This window comes from Nicotiana attenuata, chromosome 3, assembly GCF_001879085.1.
Source record: "Nicotiana attenuata strain UT chromosome 3, NIATTr2, whole genome shotgun sequence".
Taxonomy (NCBI): Eukaryota; Viridiplantae; Streptophyta; class Magnoliopsida; order Solanales; family Solanaceae; genus Nicotiana; species Nicotiana attenuata.
The window spans coordinates 37,868,078-37,889,678 of NC_031991.1; the positions used below are offsets into that span (position 1 = coordinate 37,868,078).

The 21,601-nt window shown below is 36.0% G+C and overlaps 1 protein-coding gene across 1 annotated transcript; it reads right to left on the reverse strand.

Annotated features, from left to right (window-relative positions):
• Positions 15,708–21,241, reverse strand: LOC109223545 (protein ABCI12, chloroplastic). Its single transcript, XM_019387910.1, has 7 exons — positions 20,778–21,241; positions 19,378–19,494; positions 18,999–19,235; positions 18,266–18,430; positions 18,057–18,132; positions 17,384–17,448; positions 15,708–16,738 (listed from the first exon to the last, which is right to left on the reverse strand). The coding sequence occupies exons 1-7, from the start codon at positions 21,126–21,128 to the stop codon at positions 16,586–16,588; spliced, it is 1,164 nt and encodes a 387-aa protein (XP_019243455.1). The 5' UTR covers positions 21,129–21,241; the 3' UTR covers positions 15,708–16,585.

Consider the following 21,601-nt stretch of genomic DNA (forward strand, 5'->3'; position numbering starts at 1 on the left):
TACTTTTTCAATACGCTTTGTAATATTTAAAGAAGGGCTCGGCAATCCCTAATATTGAACTATAATCTTTTAACCTTTTTTTTGTTACATGAAACTATATGTTGCACTTTCAAGAGCGATATCAGTATCGAATACAAGAGTTTTGATCATTATAAAGCAATTAAAGCAACACACATGAACCTAAACAAAATATCGTGTACAAAGAAATATTAGGTGTGCTATGACCAAATTTCACATGTATCTACGCTTAAAAACAAATACTATATGATTGGACAAAATCAATAATTTTTTTAGGTTCAAGTGGTATTACTTATTAATGGAACAACATGAATTTTCGGCACTTGAAAAATATTCTCGCATTCTATCCCCATAAATTGCATTACATCAGTTCTTTATTCATGTGTATAATCTTTTGATAGATTTGATTTGTTGCTCTATCGTATAAATTATTGATCGAAGATTTACGTGCAATGCACGTATAGAGACTAATATAGTAGAAAAGAGAAAAACGGCTTGGGATATTCGGATTGTTTAATGCAGAAATTAGAAAAAAATAATAATACAGATATGTACGTTTTAAGTGAGAGAATCTTAAGAAAAATATGTGAGAGAGAATCTCAAGAGAGATATTAGAGATATAAAAAGTTGTACATAATTTAACTAAAAAAGTAAAAATTTAAAATAAATTGTATTATATGTAATTTTGTGAAAGTAGTTGTAAGAAATTTAAATAAGTCTTAAAAAGATTGTATTCTATGTAAATTCCTCTTAAAACTTCAAAGTAATTGTAAATGAGTCAGCATCAAACGGTGATAAAACAAATTGTTATTGCATTATATATAATAATCTATCGGCTAGGTTCACCAAATTACTCTTTTTTAAAATAAAAAGAAAATAAGTTCAATTAAATTCGCTTTGCGAAAAATACTTATATTATTATTCTTTTATAGTGTATTAGTAGTGATTTTCTTTATTATGGTCCATTTGAACAATTGGTTTGACATTATGTAGTAAAAATAATGCAATTATATGAACTTTTGCTAATTTTGGGTAATAAAAATAGTTATTAAGGTAAAAAAATATTTACAAATAGTAACAAAATATTTTAATTATCACGGAGGATATACGTGCCTAAACATACTTGGCTAACTTTCTTTTTTTTTGAAATTGAGGTAGTCAAGGACTCCTTCCTACTCATTATCACGTGAAATGATTTCAATTAAATAATTTTTTTAAGGGAAGTAATTGTTATTTTGTATTTTAGAAAATCAACGTTGTAAAAGTAAGACAAAAGTTTTTCGATCCCACAATTATATTTATTAACTTAATTAATTATCTTTAGTAATATAATCTTATTACTTTTAAGATATACTTCTTAAAAATTTCTATCACAATTTAATTTAAAAACGTATTATAATGTAATATCACTAATTTAATTTGAGAATGTATAATATTGTCCAAATCCATTTAGAAAAAAGAAGAGCCTATATTATTATAAAAGTATAAATACAATATTAATATACCAAAATAGCTCAAAAATATTAAACGGAAGAACTCACAAGGAAAGGGCATAACTGCAATAATCTATTTTTTTGGGCTACAATACCTTCTATGCTGTTTTTTAAGATTTTAAAATTAATAAAATTTTGTCTATTAAATTCTTATTAAAAATATGTAAGAAGGTTTAATAAAATCAATTTCATAAGATTCCTCCGTATTGGCAATACATTCACTCCATAATGTCTAATGCCAAGAAAAAATAAAAGTAATATTGAATGGACTGCATACGAGTTGAAAATGAGAAAAAAGACCTCCACGATAATATATTTTTATATTATATTTGAACTATTTTCCTACTCAAATAATATTTTTTTAATCAATTTTTTGTGTAATATTAAAAAATACCTAATTATTAAACAACAACTAAGAAAAATTTAAGAATATAAATGTGTGAGAAAGAGAAAAAATAGTTGGTAAGAGTCAATACCACTAATGATGTCACGACCCAAAATTCACTAAGGGTCGTGATGGCGCCGGACACCGCTGTCAGGCAAGCCAACCAAAACACTTAACTAAATTCTCGTTTTAAATATTTCCGAAATCCCTTTTTTGTACGTTTAAACAACACATAGTAAATTTCAATGAATGAATAATGAAAGAGTTAACAACTTTTTTAAAATTTCTGAATAAACCCATAGATATCCCAGAACCCGGTGTCACAAGTGCATGAGCAATTTCTAAGAAGCAATACAATACAACAACCGTCTGGAATACAATGTTGGACGGAAAATAAATACAGTAATCTGAAAGAGACTTGCTGGCTGCGGGTCGTCTCGGGAAATGCAGCTCACCTAAGTCTCCGTATCCACCATGCTGCTACGCCAACTAGGCCACTAGAGATGCATGTGCCTGTGCAACAAAAATGCACAGAAGTGTAGTATGAGTATGAAAATAACGTGTATCCAATGAGTAACCCGTCTAATCTCGAAGAAGTAGAGACGAGAGATCGACTTCGACACTTACTAGTGGTCCAATAATGTTATCTCAATAGTATAGTAAATCGGGGATTTTCATAAACGTGATAGTAATTCAATGGAATGAAGCAAGCAAGAAATTCTTTCTTTTATAGGAAATTTCCAAATTTCTTTTAATCAATTATACATATATTCTCAAGCCGGGAAAAAGGCAACAACAACTTCAATAAATTTCGAGGCAAGCAATACAAGCATGCGCAAATCATGCCGAGGACGTACGTCCCGATCCAACAATAATTAAATTGTGCACTGCCAGAGGGTCGAATGGCGCGAACCATAGATGCATCTATTACCCCGCTCGCGAATCATACATGCGACGCGGTCAAATATAAATAACACAACAATCAGTCAATCAAGACTTCATCAGGGAACAATTATGCAAACAAAAGCCAATTCTCTTTTAACAATTCAAGTAAATGAAGTTTAATCTTTTTTTTAGAAATTCATTTACTAGTTCTATGTGATTTAAGCAATTCAAACTGTCAATAAGATTACAAATATTCCAAGTATAGCATGCTTCTGGGTCCTAGACTATCCGGACTTAAACATAATAGTAGCTATGCACGGACTCTGGTCACCTTGTGCGTACGTAGCCCCCACAAATAGGAGCACAAATCCAATTAATTTACCTATGGGGATAATTTCCTCTTACAAGGTTAGAAAGGAGACTCACCTCGCTCCGAAGATCCATAACCGGCATTCCACGCCCTTCCGAAGACTCGAATCGATGCTAAACGCTCCAAAGCTAGCCAATAATTATGCAAATCCATTAATATAGGTTCAATTACTCATTACAATTCAATTCATAACAATTCCTAACCCGATCGAAAAGTCGATAAAAATCACCCTCGGGCTCACGTACCCGGATTCTGAAAATTCTTAAAAGTAAATATTGCCCATAACTCATTTGGTCTATATCCAGAAATTCATCCAATTTCGTCCATGAATCGACCCTCAAATCAAGGATTTACCATTTTTCAACTTTGGGGCTCAAAATCCCAATTTCTACAATTCAAACACGGATAAAAATAGAAATCAATAGAAATAATCATGGATAAACATAAAAATAAAGGTCAGATATTTACCCCTTTGTTGAGATGAGAACAACGCCACGAAAATCACCTCAAACGGATCTCTAGAACTCAAGATATGCCCAAAATACTAAAATTCTCGGTTTAAAACACTATCAAGGAGATATTTTTTCATCGCCTTCGCGGGAGACCTTGGCGTTCGCGAAGGGCAATTTTTTGCATTGACCGTTCAACCCATAAATCCTTCTTCGCGTTCGCGGGACCTATCCCGCGTTCGCGAAGAACAAATCTTCACACCAGAAACCAGCAATTTTTTCCGACACGGAAATGAGCATAACTCCCTCATACGATGTCCAAATTCGACGATTCTTTTTGCTATGGCTCCGTAATTATGATACGGATCTAATGGTACAATAAAAACTTAATTTGGAGCTCATTTAATTAATATGGTACCCTTTATGTCCAAAGAAACGATGTTGAAACATCAAATAAGAGCGCGATACAATCCGAAATACACCCGAGGCCCCCGGGACCCGAACCAATCATACGAACTAGTCCCAAAATACATTACGGACTTGCTCGAGGCCTCAAATCATATCAAACAACGCTAAAACCACGAATCAACCTCCAATCCAAGCTTTATGAACTTTAGAATTTCAAACTTCTACTTTCAATGTTTAATCATATCAAATCACGTCCGATTGACTTCAAATTTTGCACACAAGTCATATTCGGCATTAAGGACCTACTCCAACTTTCGGAATCGGATTCCGACCCCGATATCAAAAAGTCCACTTCCGGTCAAACTTCTCAAAATCCTTCCATTTTCTATCTTTAGCCAAATGATTCCAAAATGACCCACAGACCCCCGAATTCACTTCCGATCGCGCTCCCAACACCAGAATCACCATACGGAGCTACTCCCAGACTCGGAATCCCAAACGGACATCGATAACACTGAAATGCACTTCAACCCAAACTTATAAAATTTCTTCCAAAATGCTAACTTCCACAATAGGCGCCAAAATGCTCCCGGGTCATCCAAAACCCGATCCGGGCATACGCCCAAGTCCGAAATCATCATACGAACCTGCTGGAACCCTCAAATTCCGATTTCGAGGTCGTTTACTCAAAAATCCAATCCTAGTTAATTCTTTCAACTTAAAGCTTCCGAAATGAGAATTCTCTTTCCAAATCAACTCCGAACTTCCCGAAATTCAATTCCGACCACGCGTACAAGTCACAATACCTGAAATGAAGCTACTCATGGCCTCAAATTGCTGAACGACGCGCTATTGCTCAAAGCGACCTGTCGGGTTGTTACATTCTCTCTCACTTAAACATACGTTTGTCCTCGAACGTGCTAAGAACTGTGCTGTGGTTGCCCGAAATCACTGTTTAACACCTCGAGCACCTACCCGTGCTACCACAACTCAGCTGGGCACCCTAGCTCGATCAATCTGAAGATATCCTTTTTCACTTAAGCAAATAAGCCTTAGAGCCCAATTCCAACATCCGGAATTCTCTGCCAGACCTGTTCCAACATACGCTCACCGCATCAATAACTACATGCAACACCAAAACATGATTGCGTACCTTAGTTGAATTCACACTTGCACCACTTTACTCACAGGACCACAATAACATTCTCCGATGAAATACTTCGAAATTCCACGAATCTGATGCTCCCATTGCACCTCATGACCTACATAGGTCTTGCTCTAACTCTTACAATACCGCCACGACGGAAGAGATGTGTAGAAATTCATAACTTACTGCCGCATTCAATAAATCATTGGGTCTATACTCCTGACAAGAACCCTCGCCTCATTCTGAACCAAATAATGGTCTTTGCTCCTTAATATACTTCATATAATCAGATTGCACTGATCCTAAATCCAATGATCTCGTCTCACCCAATACGAACTGCTCAGGCAATAAGCCACCCCGGACATGATCAAAAGTCTCATATGATGCCACAATGTGCCAATAGGCTAACTCGAACGTGACAAAAGGAAAACGAACTCTTGAAGGAACCACTCAACTCACGCACTAATATGGACTTTCCTTAGAAAATAGGAAGCAAGGCATACAAAAATAGCATATAGAAAACTGTACTCAGCATCAAACTGTTGCGGCGTACAACCCGATCCAAATAACATACCCATGGTGGTGTGCCACCCGATCCACACATAGAATTCACATAAGGAGATATACATCGAGCTAAATTGCTCATTACAACAAAATACCGAATATCGTCCACCAGCATGCTAAGTGCATAATACCATCCCTGGGGAGACGGATAGCGCCATAAGCTACAAAACTCAAGCATAACTGAAGTGCGATATATGATCTGAATCTCAAAAGCCATCCTTCTCACATAACACCATCGCTACGCGGAACCTGAACACATAAGAAATTTATCAAGCCGTTTCGCAACTCACACGGCACAATATAGCATTTCATGAAATAGCCGACGACGAAATAACACCCAACGTCCGAATACTCCTCCATAAGGAGCGCCACGCTGAAATGAACACATCCGGCCTGACATAGAGCATATTCATATTTAAATATATTCACAGACCTCAAGCTGATTCTGATCGTACCGAACTAGGCCAATAATCTTTCCTGGGTCCATAATAACTCCATTTTTCCCATAACACACAAGAACAACCATCATAACCGGAGCAATCCTCCACAGTCCACAACCCAATAAGCCGAGTGCCCTCCAGGCATTAATTCTCAAATTAACAATGTCACCACAATCTTCATACTTGGTTAATTCTTCAATCAATCAAGTGACTACATGCCTCACTTAGACAATCTTCTTGTGGGGCACGCTCCTACGATCTTTCGTAACAGATAACAAGTCTTCACATCTATACCACCAACCGCACTAACGCTGAAAAGCGATCAAGAATCCATAACCAGGATGCAAAGCCTTTTTCGCAAAACACCGATCTCAGGTGACGCTGACGACAATGCCAGCTTACTCTAAACATTCAAATCCCTTTACTGCTCATCCGAGCTCGTGACTTCCTTGTCAACACCGAACCGCAACCTTGATCCTCACTTCAAATTCCATACCACTCACTGCACCCAACATGCAAATATATGATAGAACAAGATTTTCATCATAACTCCAGAACCACTAATAGATTAATACTTCATCATATAGAAACTTTTCACTTAACTCATTTCAGGAGAACCATAGCAACACACAACTGAATTCTCATAACCGTAGAATATACAAATCTTCAAGTAGTGGTCTAAGCCACCATAGCCCTTCCAGGATCCGCCTACACATAACAGGCCATAACACTAGAATACTTCCGAATAAAATCAATTACGGCAGCCGCAAGCCTCACACGTACCGTCACAAATCACTTGCATAACTTAATCACGTTGAAGGAACTAGTCATTCCCACCATCATGCCAATTCAATCATGGTTAACCAAATCTACTTCTTCTAACTTATCCTCAATTGTCTTAGAAATAACAATAACTCCATTCAACACATAATGAAATCAATCCGTACTCATCCCGAGTGGCCTTGTAACACGAGACCATGCTATCTCAAATCCCACAAACCACATCATACCTTCCTTGTGCGCATATTCACATCTCAACTAGTAAATCCATTCTGATAATTCCTCTACGAATCCGGAGTCATTTTCTCTCATTCCCCCAAATGTTACACTTCAAGCCAAAGATATCATAGAACATTCCAAGCCTCTTTTCATAATCTGCTGCAAAAGCTCGATTCTTAACCATACTTATGGGCACGAAATCATTAGGCACCATACTTCAACTTTCTAATCCACTAGGATCGTTGTTGAGAGCCACCCACTCTGACTTGGTCCCGAATATAATCAACTCCATGAATCTTCTAGCTCATGAACACCCTCTCGACGAAGCACCCGACTGAATCACTTTCCTTGACACCCGTATCTATACAAGGCATAAATCTTGAATCTTTCCCCAAGTCTGAACATGAGTCAATAACGCCAACCAAATCACACCTTTAACAATTCCTTTGCTCAAATTACCTCTTATGTTCTTTTCCCTTAGCTGAAATAAACCATCAATATGTTAATAACCGGAAATCTCACAAATAGACGACCAAGCAATCCAACCGTAGGCGGTGGGCTCTCCCACTTAGCTTGAAGCCACTATTACACAACTCTGAAACCCACCAAGATTCTTTATCGCTTATTGACATGACCTTGCGCAATTAAACTGCCCTATTCCTCGGAATCCTTCCGTTAGCATTTCATGAACACTCTGAATCTCTAGCAATATTCACATATTAGACCTCTTACCGAATAGCCAGTAAAATCCTTCGCAGGAGCTTCACCAACCACGCGCCCGTTGACCTGCTCATAGGAGATAACCCACTTGAGCCCGTGCTCATTCACTGGCTGCACAAGTCCATTCACTCCTTGTGGACATCAACTAAATGTGAGACAATATCTTCCAATTCAAAGTTATGTTGTATCCTCCTTCATATCAAGCAGCTCCTTTCCGTCATATCAAATCTTCCGCCGTTATGCTAGCCAATATTTCAAATTAAGCTCGTAAACCTAGTCAGTGTCCACCATGAATCCCAAATCACTCTAAACTTTTCTCAAGGAGTGTAGTCATCCTACCACAGAACCCATATGCTACTCTGCCCCAAAGGAAAATTGAAGAAAACCATAACACCAGTGAACGTAACATATTCAACAAGGACAATGACACCATATCATAGATGAAAATTCCACCACGCTCGAAAATACCAAGTCTTGTTACTCCATCAAACCAAACTTGAACATTCATAGCCCGATTGCCTCTCCTCTGCCGAAAATAAAATTCTGAATCTCTAAATCTTGCATTGAGTAAACATCCTTCCAAGTCATTCACTGCTTCAACGCATAGACAAACATCCTACCATTACACCAATACTGTGCGATAGCAACGCACGAATTGTCATAACAATTAATGCCAAATCTCAAAACCTTAGGTAATACTGATACTGAGTAGAAACGACAAAACGACCTTCCGCAAGGCGATGACAATAGCCCAATCAAATATGCAGGGAGGAATATCCCGCACCATATTTGTAGTACCATTACAATTTCCACAATTCCCAATTGATAACAAGCGCTTCACGTCGCATAAGATTGAATAGGAAGGAAATAAAGGCATAAACCTCAAAGGAATCAAACCGCACGATGAGGAATCAAGAAGGGATGTGCTCCTAACAGCCCTGTAGCCTCTCGAAGATAAGTACAGACGTCTCCGTACCGATCCGCAAGACTCTACTAGACTCGCTCATGACTCGTGAGATCTAAGGGAACCTAGTGCTCTAATACCATGTTGTCACGACCCAAAATCCACTAAGGGTCGTGATGTCGCCGGACACCACTGTCAGGCAAGCTAACCAAAACACTTAACTAAATTCCGAAATCCCTTTTTTGTACGTTTAAACAACATATAGTAAATTCCAATGAATGAATAATGAAAGAGTTAACAACTTTTTAAAAATTTCTGAATAAACCCATAGACGTCCCAGAACCCGGTGTCACAAGTGCATGAGCAATTTTTAAGAAGCAATACAATACAACAACCGTCCGGAATACAATGTTGGACAGAAAATAAATACAGTAATCTGAAAGAGACTTGCTGGTTGCGGGTCGTCTCGAGAAATGCAGCTCACCTAAGTCTCCGTATCCACCATGCTGCTAGGCCCACTAGGCCACTAGAGATGCATATGCCTGTGCAACAAAAATTCACAGAAGTGTAGTATGAGTACGAAAACAACATGTACCCAATGAGTATCCCGTCTAATCTCGAAGAAGTAGAAACGAGAGGTCGACTTCGACACTTACTAGTGGTCCAGTAATGTTATCTCAATAGTATAGTAAATCGGGGATTTTTATAAACGTGATAGTAATTCAATGGAATGAAGCAAGTAAGAAATTCTTTCTTTTATAGGAAATATCCAAATTTCTTTTAATCAATTATACATATATTCTCAAGCCGGGAAAAAGGCAACAACAACTTCAATAAATTTCGAGGCAAGCAATACAAGCATGCGCAAATCATGCCGAGGACGTACGGCCCGATCCAACAATAATTAAACTGTGCACTGCCAGAGGGTCGAATGGCGCGAACCATAGATGCATCTTTTACCCCGCTCGCGAATCATACATGTGACGCGGTCAAATATAAATAACACAACAATAAGTCAATCAAGACTTCATCAGGGAACAATTATCCAAACAAAAGCCAATTCTCTTTTAACAATTCAAGCAAATGAAGTTTAATCTTTTTTTTAGAAATTCATTTACTAGCTCTATGTGATTTAAGCAATTCAAACTGTCAATAAGATTATAAATATTCCAAGTATAGCATGCTTCTGGGTCCTAGACTATCCGGACTTAAACATAATAGTAGCTACGCACGGACTCTCGTCACCTCGTGCGTACGTAGCCCTCACAAATAGGAGCACAAATCCAATTAATTCACCTATGGGGACAATTCCCTCTTACAAGGTTAGAAAGGAGACTCACCTCGCTCCGAAGATCCATAACCAGCATTCCACGCCCTTCCGAAGACTCGAATCGATGCTAAACGCTCTAAAACTAGCCAATAATTATGCAAATCCATTAATATAGGTTCACTTACTCATTACAATCCAATTCATAACAATTCCTAACCCGATCAAAAAGTCGATAAAAATCACCCTCGGGCTCACGTGCCCGGATTCTGAAAATTATTAAAAATAAATATTGCCCATAACTCATTTGGTCTATTTCCAGAAATTCATCCAATGTCGTCCATGAATCGACCCTCAAATCAAGGATTTACCATTTTTCAACTTTGGGGCTCAAAATTCCAATTTCTACAATCCAAATACGGATAAAAATAAAAACCAACAGAAATAATCATGGAGAAACATCAAAATAAAGGTCAGATATTTACCCCTTTGTTGAGACGAGAATAACGCCACGAAAATCACCTCAAACGGAGCTCTAGAACTCAAGATATGCCCAAAATACTAAAATTCTCGGTTTAAAACACTGTCCAGGCGTATTTCTTCATCGCCTTCGCGGGAGACCTTCGCGTTCGCGAAGGGCAATTTTTTGCATTGACCGGTCAACCCAGAAATCCTTCGCATTCGCGGAACCTATCCCGCGTTCGCGAAGAACAAATCTTCACACCAGACACCAATAATTTTTTCCGACACGAAAATGAGCATAACTCCCTCATACGATTTCCAAATTCGACGATTCTTTTTGCTATGGCTCTGTAATTACGATACGGATCTAATGGTACAGTAAAAACTTAATTTGGAGCTCATTTGCTTAATATGGTACCCTTTATGTCCAAAGAAACGATGTTGAAATATCAAATAAGAGCGCGATACAACCCGAAACACACCCGAGGCCCGCGGGACCCGAACCAATCATACCAACCAGTCCCTAAATACATTACGGACTTGTTCGAGGCGTCAAATCATATCAAACAACGTTAAAACCACGAATCGACCTCCAATCCAATCTTTATGAACTTTAGAATTTCAAACTTCTACTTTCGATGTTTAAACCTATCAAATCACGTCCGATTGACTTCAAATTTTGCACACAAGACATATTCGGCATTACGGACCTGCTCCAACTTTCGGAATCGGATTCAGTCCCCGACATCAAGATGTCCACTTCCGGTCAAACTTCTTAAAATACTTCATTTTCTATCTTTAGCCAAATGACTCCAAAATGATCCACGGACCCCCGAATTCACTTCCGATCGTGCTCCCAACACCAGAATCACCATACGGAGCTACTCCCAGACTCGGAATCCCAAACGGACATCGATAATACTGAAATGCACTTCAACCCAAACTTATGAAATGCACTGCAGCGCAATGGTACTAAATTTATGAGGAAAGCAAAATTGATAATATGGGATGAAGCACTTATGACTAAGTGTCAAACGATCGAAATAATTGCCCGGAGTTCTAGAGATATATTAGATATTAAAGAACCTTTTGATGGAAAATTAATGGTTTGGAAGGTAACTTATGTCAAGTACTACCATTAGTTCCAAAATTAACAAAAGCAGAGACTGTAAAAGCTAGCTTGCCAAAGTTATACTCAAGTGACAAGAAAAAGACTCAAGTGACAAGAAATATAAAGTAAGAACAGATCCAGTATTCAGTGTTTTCTTGCTTCGTGTCGGAAACAAAGAAAAGCATCCAATCGAAAATGATTTGGTTCTTCCTGAATACTTGGTTAGCAATCCCAATGGTTATAGTAGTGCATTTAATAGGAGAAATATTTCTATCATTAGATTGAAATGCAATTTGTGTAAATCGCATGATAGAATTAAAAAGATATCTTGCAAAATTTTATAGTAAAACAAAATATTTTTCTGTTTTTGACTCAACAGAAAATGATACCAATAATTATTATAAAGAAGAATTCTTAAATACTTTAATACCAAATGGCCTTCTACCATACATGTTTGTTGTTAAATTTATTATTTCTTACATATGTTAGTGTCACCGTATATATAATAGACTAAGTTAAAATTGATCTTCCATTATATATAGGTTGATTTTGAAGAAAAATATGCTCGTCATGCTATTGGAAAACTTAGATACGCCGAATAGCTCATGTAATAGCACACAAATGGTATATAGAAGTTTTGACAATAACGTCATACATGCAAAAATTATGATAGTGGTCAGTGTGCTTCTAAATATATTCTTATCCCTAAATTCAACTTTCGTCTTTCGAAACTAAGGAATATCCTTTTAAATTTGCGTTAAAATAATTTTTAGTATGCTTATATTTTGCAAATATAATAAATAAAACACAAGGACAAACATCCTAAATATTGGACTATATTTACCACAATATATTTTCTTGCACGAACAACTGTATGTTGCACTTTCAAGAGGGATATCAAGATCGACAACAAGAGTTCTGGTTGAGGCAGAGCAACTAAAGCATTAGGAGGAAACATAAACAAAAAAGATATTGTCCATAAAGAAGTGTTCGTTAAGATACCATCACATTAAATACTTTTAAACTATAATACACAATTATCTAACAAACATGACAAAATTGATCATTTGTGTAAGTTTGATGGTGTCCTTTTATTTTAAATTCATGTATTATGGTAATGAAATATTTTTCGGCATGTAGATGATTGTTGTAGTATTATACATAAAATTTCTCTCATTAATTAAATTTTATTATTCCTTCATATAAATAAATATTTAAATCATCACGAGCCATTATTAACGTGCAATCGTTTATAGATGTTAGTATACAAAATAATATCTTAGAATCTAATATATTTTCTCTCCCTCTTCTTTCTCATCCAACCTAGGAAATTGGTAAGTAGAACAACTTTAGCTCCAAAAAGAAGCAGTATAGTTAAACAAGGAGCGTCTACAGAGAATAAAGCAATTTGTGAGCAGAAAAAAGATTGTGGTCGGAAATTGTCTAATTTGGCTTTTATCCAATATGTTTGCTCGTTAAAGAAAGTTTCTTTTTTAACAATTTTAGAGTTAGAACATCATTGATATTGCGAAACTCCATTGACAGCCATTAAAAAGTTTCGAAACTTTGAATTCAAAAATCGAATTTTGAAAAATTATTGTTTGCGTGGATTGGTGTTGCTGCAAATGACTGGGAATATCCGTCGGAGTTTATATCTCAATTTTGATAGGATTTGGTGATGATTCGAGGTGATTTTGGTTGGAATTTCATATTGAAACTCGAAAAAGAAGACATAAATAAATTGTATATACTTTGTATATCGGGTGTAGAAACGGCATACAAAATATATACAACTAACATAGTTGTATATAAATAGTATGTACATTGTAGTTGTGAAAGGATTTTATGCAAAATATATATATATATATATATATATATATATATATATATATATATATATATATATTTAAAATGTACATAAATTGTAGATTCTAATCGAATTTGTAAATATTTAATAAAAAACTTTAGTTACTTCTCGTAAATAGGAAAACTTAGACAAAACCAGGTAAATAAATTTATAATATTGCATATATATGAAAAAGTCCCGTCAAAATAGCATGGGCTATCCAGTTTTTGGACTGGTAGTTGAAAATTAGCCTGCATTTGTAAAGTAATTGAAAAATAGCATAAAAACCAGATAGCCTCTCTAAAGGACCGCTATTTAAGAATTAGTTAGTGCGTCCTTAATTTTAATTTTTGTGACAAATATATCTAGAATTGTCATAAAGTTAAAGATTTTTAGTTTAAAATTTCAGGACAAAATAAGTATTGGCTAATCTCTAAATAGCATCCATAAGAATGACTATTTATGCATTTGCCCCCAAAAATAGCCCCTTAGATGAAACACAGAAAAAATCTAGCATAATATACTGGATTATGAAACTCCTGCGTATAAATTTCCAACATATTGTGCTGGAGTTCAAACTCAAAGACACCTTGTATGCGAATTTCAGCATATTATGCTAAAGTTTACATAATGTAAAGCTAACTTTTTTGTAGTTTTAATCCAGTGACTAGAAGATTGCCTTTGTTAAGCATGTATGACTCAGGTTCTCATATCTTAGATTGGGATATGGGACTAACATGGTGCAAGAAAAATCTCTGCTGCCTTTCTTTTATCACCTCCAATTTGGTGTTTCTGAATTTTAATAATAAATTATTATATTAAAGTGTATTATTTCTTGTGAGATAACGGTTATAAATTGATAAGACAGTGGTCGTTACTTTGGTGTAACTCATGAAACCACTAATGACATAATCTACTATTAATTACCAACTAAAGATTAAATTTTATAACCACCAACCATATTTTACAATTTTATTATCCTCTACCTTATTATTTATTTTATGGAAGAGTTTCTACACCTATAAATAGTTTTTTTTTCTTGCGTTTGGTATGAAAAATATGATAGTGTGTATGAAAAAAGTGAATTTGGTGTAGTGAAAAAGAGTGTTAAGAGAAGGAGAAAATTTAAGTCTCCAACTTATTCTCTACAAAATAGAATATTATTTGTCGGGATGTTGTATCCTGGAGGGGACAAGTCAAGAGTATTACTGCTGGACCGGTGAAGATGCTATCACAGTTGGCTTGAATCTCCTCAATGAGAGCAAGATATCCGTGCCTCAGCCTGAAGAATGTTTATTTTTTCTTCATCTTATTTTTCAACTGTAATTAATTGTATTTTCACCAACAATATAAAAAAATTATTACACTATATAAAAGAGAAATTTGGTTGTAAGCTTGTACTTATGTGGAGGGATCATATATATGATTAAAGTATATCGTTCACGATACGGGATATTGAAATGTAGCAAGGAATTCGACCTTTCGACTGCCACAATATTCTATTTCATCGCTTCCTCTTTCCTGTAGAGTAGCCGAAAGGTCGAATTCCTTGCTACATTTCAATATCCTGTATCGTGTCGAATTCCTCTTTTTCGTAAAATTACTTGGGCCGTAGAAGATATCTTTTACCCGATAGCTGCATAAACACATATTATATTTTGACCTTGTGGTTGAAACACATATCAGTAGCTACTGCTGTTTTACCGGTCTGTTTGACCCGAATAATGAATTCTCATTGACCACATGTTATGGAGGATCAATTAATAGCAGTAACCTCAGTTTGAAGAAGCTCATATACGGAAGGCGCAAAATAATACCCCGAGCGGGAGGTTCAACTAATCAAAATTCAAAAGCTGAAAAGATTCACCTCCAATATGTTAACATGTTGTAACAAGTAATCGACCTTATTTTTCAGGTTAATAATCTCATTCTTTAATGAACTACAACAACAAACTCAATGAATTATTACTTGTAATTCTTTTTAAATGACTTGATACTGTAAGTATTCTTTTACGCTATCGGTGTATAAAAGTTAAACTCATTGATGAATGGAGTCGTTGGCTGGCATCTGAATGTGGGGTTGTAGTTTAGCATCCTACTGTTAATGTTGATGCATCTGACCTGACTTTTGTATGCAAAGCAAGTTTACGAAGACAGAATGATGCAAAATGAGCAATTGCATTACTAGTACTATCTTCTGGTAGCTTAATTAACGTCAAAATTGTAAGCTAAAAAGAACTTCAATAAAAATCAGATATTTCTGTTATTCATGAGGCAAAGGAAGCAAAACATTTATCATTGTCCACTCTGGTTCTCTTTCTTTCTTCAGGTACCAAAAATTCCCTACAGTTCTAGTATAGATTATACTTTATACAGACAACACTTCAATGGTGCCTTTAAATGGGCCAACTGAATCATGTTTGCAGCTTATGACAGTAGCGCTTCAAAGATCCCGTCTCCCCTAGACTTTTCCATATCAATTTCTAACCGTTGTAGGCAAAAGCTCATAATTCTACAACGACGGCTGCTCTGACCACTGATTTCACAAGGACCTGATGATTTGATGATTTTCTTCTGCAAAAGGACTTTTCTTTGTGTAAGTTTGTAATCACCAGTTAGCTTCTCTTGAATGGAACATGTTTAAAGTCCCATCTCCTGATAGAATCCGGAACGTCACATTGAGTTTCAAGGAGCAGTAACTTGTTCATCCAGAAAATGTATGTATCGATCAAACTTTATGTAATAGGCAACCAGGTCCAAACACTTCCATCGCGATCTCATGCAGCTGCCATGGAACTAACAACCTCAATGCTCATCATAGATAAAGGGTAGAAAGCAACCAGCCATCACTTTTGAGATTAGGAGATTTATTGGTTCGCCGCTTTCAATTATTAAAGAAAACTGAGTGGACCAGTTTTCTTCTTCATGGACATCTGCTAAAAAAAGAATCCGACTTTCTTCTAGAGAAGGAGTGAAAATGTGGAGGAAGGAGAGGAGAGAGAAGTTTGACTATAAGGTGCAGACAAGGAAAACATTTGCTTTTTAGGAGGTTAATATTGCTGAAGGTTAAAAGGTCAAGAGGATGAATCTTTTATCAGATGATTAGCATATCGTGTTTCATTGTAAAAGGAACTTGGGCAAAGTGACTACGGCTATTAGACCAAAGAGGCATGATATGGAAATATAATTAGCAACTCCATTAGATGAGTCTGCTGATAAGAATATTTTGTGAGTGGTGCTGTCTCCTCGAAAACCTCTAACAATCATTGCCTACAAGAAACAGAAAGATTTAGAGTAGTGCATAATAGTAAAACTCAATGCAACCAGCAGACAAACAGATTTATCCTATTTTCAGGAATGAAGCCCAAGAAATACAACCACAAGATGCTACAATTAAATTACTAATATGATCCAATAAACTAATGTTCCACATCCATCAGCATCGCCTCGACTCAGTTAAGTATGAACTCCATGTATTACCGGTTTTTATCCTATAAGTAGATCTACACATATCATCCCTGGTTAATCCCTATGCATTAGACATCAAAGAAATCTTATTTTTTAGACATCCTTTCCAGCCTCTTAATAATGGGGCAATAGAGTTCAAACAAGTTCTACATCTTTAAATGCTTTAAGTGCTTATAGTTCTATCCAATAAATTGTTGCTGGTCCTGACAGTCAGATCATCATAAAATGTCCTTATTTCTAGCCATGACGTTGTGATGCGGTTCATCTTTCGCTAGTCAAGAATGAAAAATATTAACTAAAACACTCTTCTAGGGTCCACAGAGAAAGAGAAAAATTATCACCCACTTATAGAAAATTAGCAATACCCAAAAACATGGAGAAGGAACAACTATTCTTGCAAATGGTAGATAAATGCTAAAATATGACATCACATTGAAAAGTTCATACCTGAGATATTTGCTCCGCGTGAACAAAAATATTTCTGAATATCCGACGAATATATGTGAAAAATACTGCAAGAGATCAAATTCTGTGTTTTAGAGAGCAGAAAGCGATAGCTTTTAGGATAAAATCACAGTTAAGATAAGATGAGGGTTTCACAAATACGAGAATGAACAGCACTTGGTTAGTGTGAAAAGGATTCGCATTTGATTGGCACAGAAGCCAGGCAAACATTCGTGTATAGTTGAAAAAAAGCAATAATACTGGAAGAGCATCATATGCACTCCATCATTCTTATTTATCGATAAAAGGTAATTTTACATCTAATAACTTATGTACTCCCATCATTTGCAAAGCAATTTATCAAGATTAGGGAAAAGAATTGAACTATTCTGAGATCCTGTTGTTCTTTGGGTAGAGTATATGGTATTAACATAGTAACTAACTTCAACTGGAATGCACTAGAGAACTATGTTGCTCGGACTCTAAAAATGTTGCCACACCCATGTCGGATCCTCTAAAAATGCACTACTTTTGGAGGATCCGACATGCACCCAACAACATTTTTGAAGAGTCCGAGCAACATAGCTAAAGAAAAGAACTGCAAAGAGAAGTGTTATTGGTGAATCACACAGTGCATAATTGCAATGGAGTCGGTTATCTTCAAGTATACACTAACCATCTATTGTCTCCAAAATTGTCAACTGCTGCCAATTGATCCTACGAGATACAATACCAAGAGCAACGTTTCTGACCTGCCAAAATTATAACCAAAATGAATCAGAATTTTCTAACTGTTTCCTGAATCCTGACAATAATCAGTGCATTCTACCTAACAATAACTCCATCTCTATTGAATGTGAAAAAATAATAATAAATCTTACTCACCTCATCAAACACAAGATTGATAAATCTCAAGGAGAGCAGGAGAGTAAGGATAACTTCAGCAACAGGGACACCAAAGTTGGCCAAAGGGGCTATAAACCACCGCAACGCAAAAGCTATTTGCTCAGGTGTTGTTGTTGATAGGAAAACACTTGCACTTTGGAAGATCTTTAATCAAAAGAGAGCTATTTTATTAGAAACAGTTTTTGTAGAATCAGAAGGTTACTGGGAGTTAAATTCAGACAAAACTGGAGTCGCTCTGCACATTGATTGTTTTCTTGGGAATTCAGGAGGGAACGGAAAAACTAAAGTTTATAGGAGATAATGAGATATTCAGGAATGAATATCTATAATGCCAATCGCTGTACTGCTTGTCAAATCCAGAAAATTCATTGATCATACACTTTGGGATCCACAGATTCTTCCAACTTGGATTATTTTAAGATTTCCAAGGACTTCAGCCAAGAAGTTCAAAACTTAACAGATTCTGAATTTTAGGCAAGTCAAACTAGGAAGAATGGGCAGACAGTCATTTTCTTCGTAAAGGTGCATGCAGAGAATTTTATACAGTAAGTGGAAGATCTTCAAGTTTGAACTTAAACATTAACAAACTGAAACAGGTTTACATTATCTAGATGAGAAAGAAGCCACGTGTTTTCATTTGAAAAGTGTACCGTAGGAGTGCAGAACTAGTTTCTTAGGTCTACTCGAAAACAAATGGCAAGTTGCTACTCACAGTGAAGGTTAAACATGCTGATGTAGTAGCGGTCGATAAGCCCTTTCTAGTGAGTTGTAATGGCCCCAACTTCAAGATTACATATTTATAACCTTCCAATGACGCAGGAAAAGGTGGTAATCCCATTACTGAAGGTGGGGGAGCTCTTGAAGAAATAAGGGAAGGTGTACTGTCTGTACTTAGGCCCAACATTATAAATAAGATCCCGGACAGCAGTGTGACTCTCCCCAGTTGATCCTGTAACCATATTAGACAATCAACAAGGGAATTCACTAACATTATCAAATTTGTAGTAGAACAAACAAAGCAGATTCTCCATTAGAATTTCAAGAAAACATTTTGAAGCATAAAGCTCATTAAGATTCAAGGCCAAGCTTACCTTCCACACTTGTTCAGGTTGGACCAAAATAGATAGTATAGCTAAGTACAGAACCAGTGACAAACGCATGATTATGTTTGATTTTGCCGGTAAAATAACCAGAGTAAAGAGCCATGCCTGCATAACCAAGAAACAGATATCCAAAGCAAAATTAGTCTTCGACAACCACAAAACGTGGATGAAAGGAATAGAATATATGAACTTTTCTTTCGTCACCGAAAAATAACCTCTTGGTGCCGTTGAAAGCAATCAATGCCAAATATAAAAAGCCTTTTAGGACTTAACAATAAATGCTTGAAGAACTCACGGAAAAACAGGTACCACAAAACTGTAGCAGTTCTGAATAAAAATATTCTACTATGCTATGGGCAAAACATGAAGCTTTAGCAGGGATATACTCCATCTACTTCCAGCAGCAAAAAATTACCACTGTTTTTCTGCAGCAAATGGGTTAAGTCTTTGATGACCAACCTAGCCCCACCATATTTCTTATTTTAATTTCCTTTGAAAATGTATAGGATCTTCTCTATCACGCTTGCTCAATTCTGGAGTTGTGTTAAATAACTAACAATATAAATCTGAAATTAGGATTCCCATGATCAGGGTTCACCAGTTCTACAATTATACCACTAAAGAACGGGCCAAAATTGAATAATCTAATATAAAATAAAAAATCAATGCAGACAATTCACAAATTAAGCTCTGTGAAGCTACTTGGCATAGTGAACTGCATGTAAATCATTATTCACAAACTGCTTCCTATGAGCCAAAGTATACACTTTTTTTGGTATTCTTTAGCATAGCTAAACACGAAAACTCAATAACTGAACCATAAAATACAATTCAGAGACAACCCACGAACACAGCAAAAACAAGAAAAGCCAATGACGAACCATATTATACAGTTCAAGAACAACCCAAAAAAGAAGAAGGAAAACTACACAAATGAAACAGAAAACTCCCAGTAACTAAATTCAACAAGTTCAACCCTTTTCACACACAAATCCCAAAAAGACTTACTCGTACTGTCTCATACTGTCTCAATTTATGCGACACACTTCCCTTTTTAGTCATCCAAAAAGAATGCCACCTTTGACCTTTCTATAGAAAGGATTTAACTTGAAAATTATTGTTTTACTTATAACCACACAAATATGTAAGGCTTACTTTAGAGTATAAATTTCAAAAGTCATCATTTCTTTCTTAAGCTTTGCCCAGTCAAACAGTGCCACATAAATTGGGATAGAGGGAGTAAAATATATATCAATTTGATTCTGGGATCAACATAGTAGAAGAAAGTGAAAACTACATATATGAAACACAAAACTCCCAATACTTAAATTTAATAAAGTTCAAAACTTTTCACACTGAAAACCTAAAAAGTTTAGAAAATTTTATACCAATTTGATTCTGGGGTCAACAGAGTGCAAGAAAGTGAAGGGGGAAGGTATGTACTGAGCAATGGGGCTTGAAGTTGCACCAGATATGGATCTAAATAGTTTATCAGCTCCAATAAAGTTTTTTGGTGACCATTTTTCAAGCAATTCAGCCCAGCTCACTGAACCCTTAACACTATCACTATTTGCTGCACAGCTGATAAAGGTTCTTGATTTTTTGTGTTGAAGATGGAGATAAAGGGGCTTTGTTGTAAAGTATGGAGTGAATATTGGGAAGGATATGGGTCTGAAGGCATGGATTGAAGAAAGTGGCGCTGTTAAAGTTGGGTTGTTGTGGAGGAGCTTAGTATACATGGATGGGTGATGAAGAGGAGGAGGAGATCACAGTTTACAATTTACAGGGGTGTGAAATGAAAGGATTTTTTTATTTTTTTTGTCATTTGAGTTCCATTTGGGATGTTTTATGGGGTTTATTTTTGGGGGTGTAATTGCAATTTTGGTCCTCAAGCTTAGATATGGATTTTATTTCAATCCCTAGGATTCACTTTTTTCTCTCTCATAAGAGTTCAAAGGAAAAAAGGTTTTACTCTAGCCTGTGTTATATTATTCGGTTAAATTTACCCCTATTGTTATGCTATCCGATAAAATTTATGCCTACCATCAGCAAACTTTTAAAAATTACTCCTCGGTTCGTTAGGTGACTCGGAATCTCCCAAATCATTTTAGTTAAGTTACTTATTCATCTTATTGATTCACTATTTTCAAATAGTTGGTATTTACTGGCTTTCTTAATTGGAAAAAGGAAATAAGAGAAAGAAATATTAAAA

Bases quoted from the DNA above. Each gene is read 5' to 3' on its own strand.
- LOC109223545 (XM_019387910.1), bottom strand. From the start codon at position 21,128: ATGTATACTAAGCTCCTCCACAACAACCCAACTTTAACAGCGCCACTT. The intron at 18,431-18,998 runs GTGAGTAGCAAC...TTTTGATTAAAG, and splicing joins CAGCATGTTTAACCTTCACT to ATCTTCCAAAGTGCAAGTGT. The intron at 18,133-18,265 runs GTGAGTAAGATT...TAATTTTGGCAG, and splicing joins TCAATCTTGTGTTTGATGAG to GTCAGAAACGTTGCTCTTGG.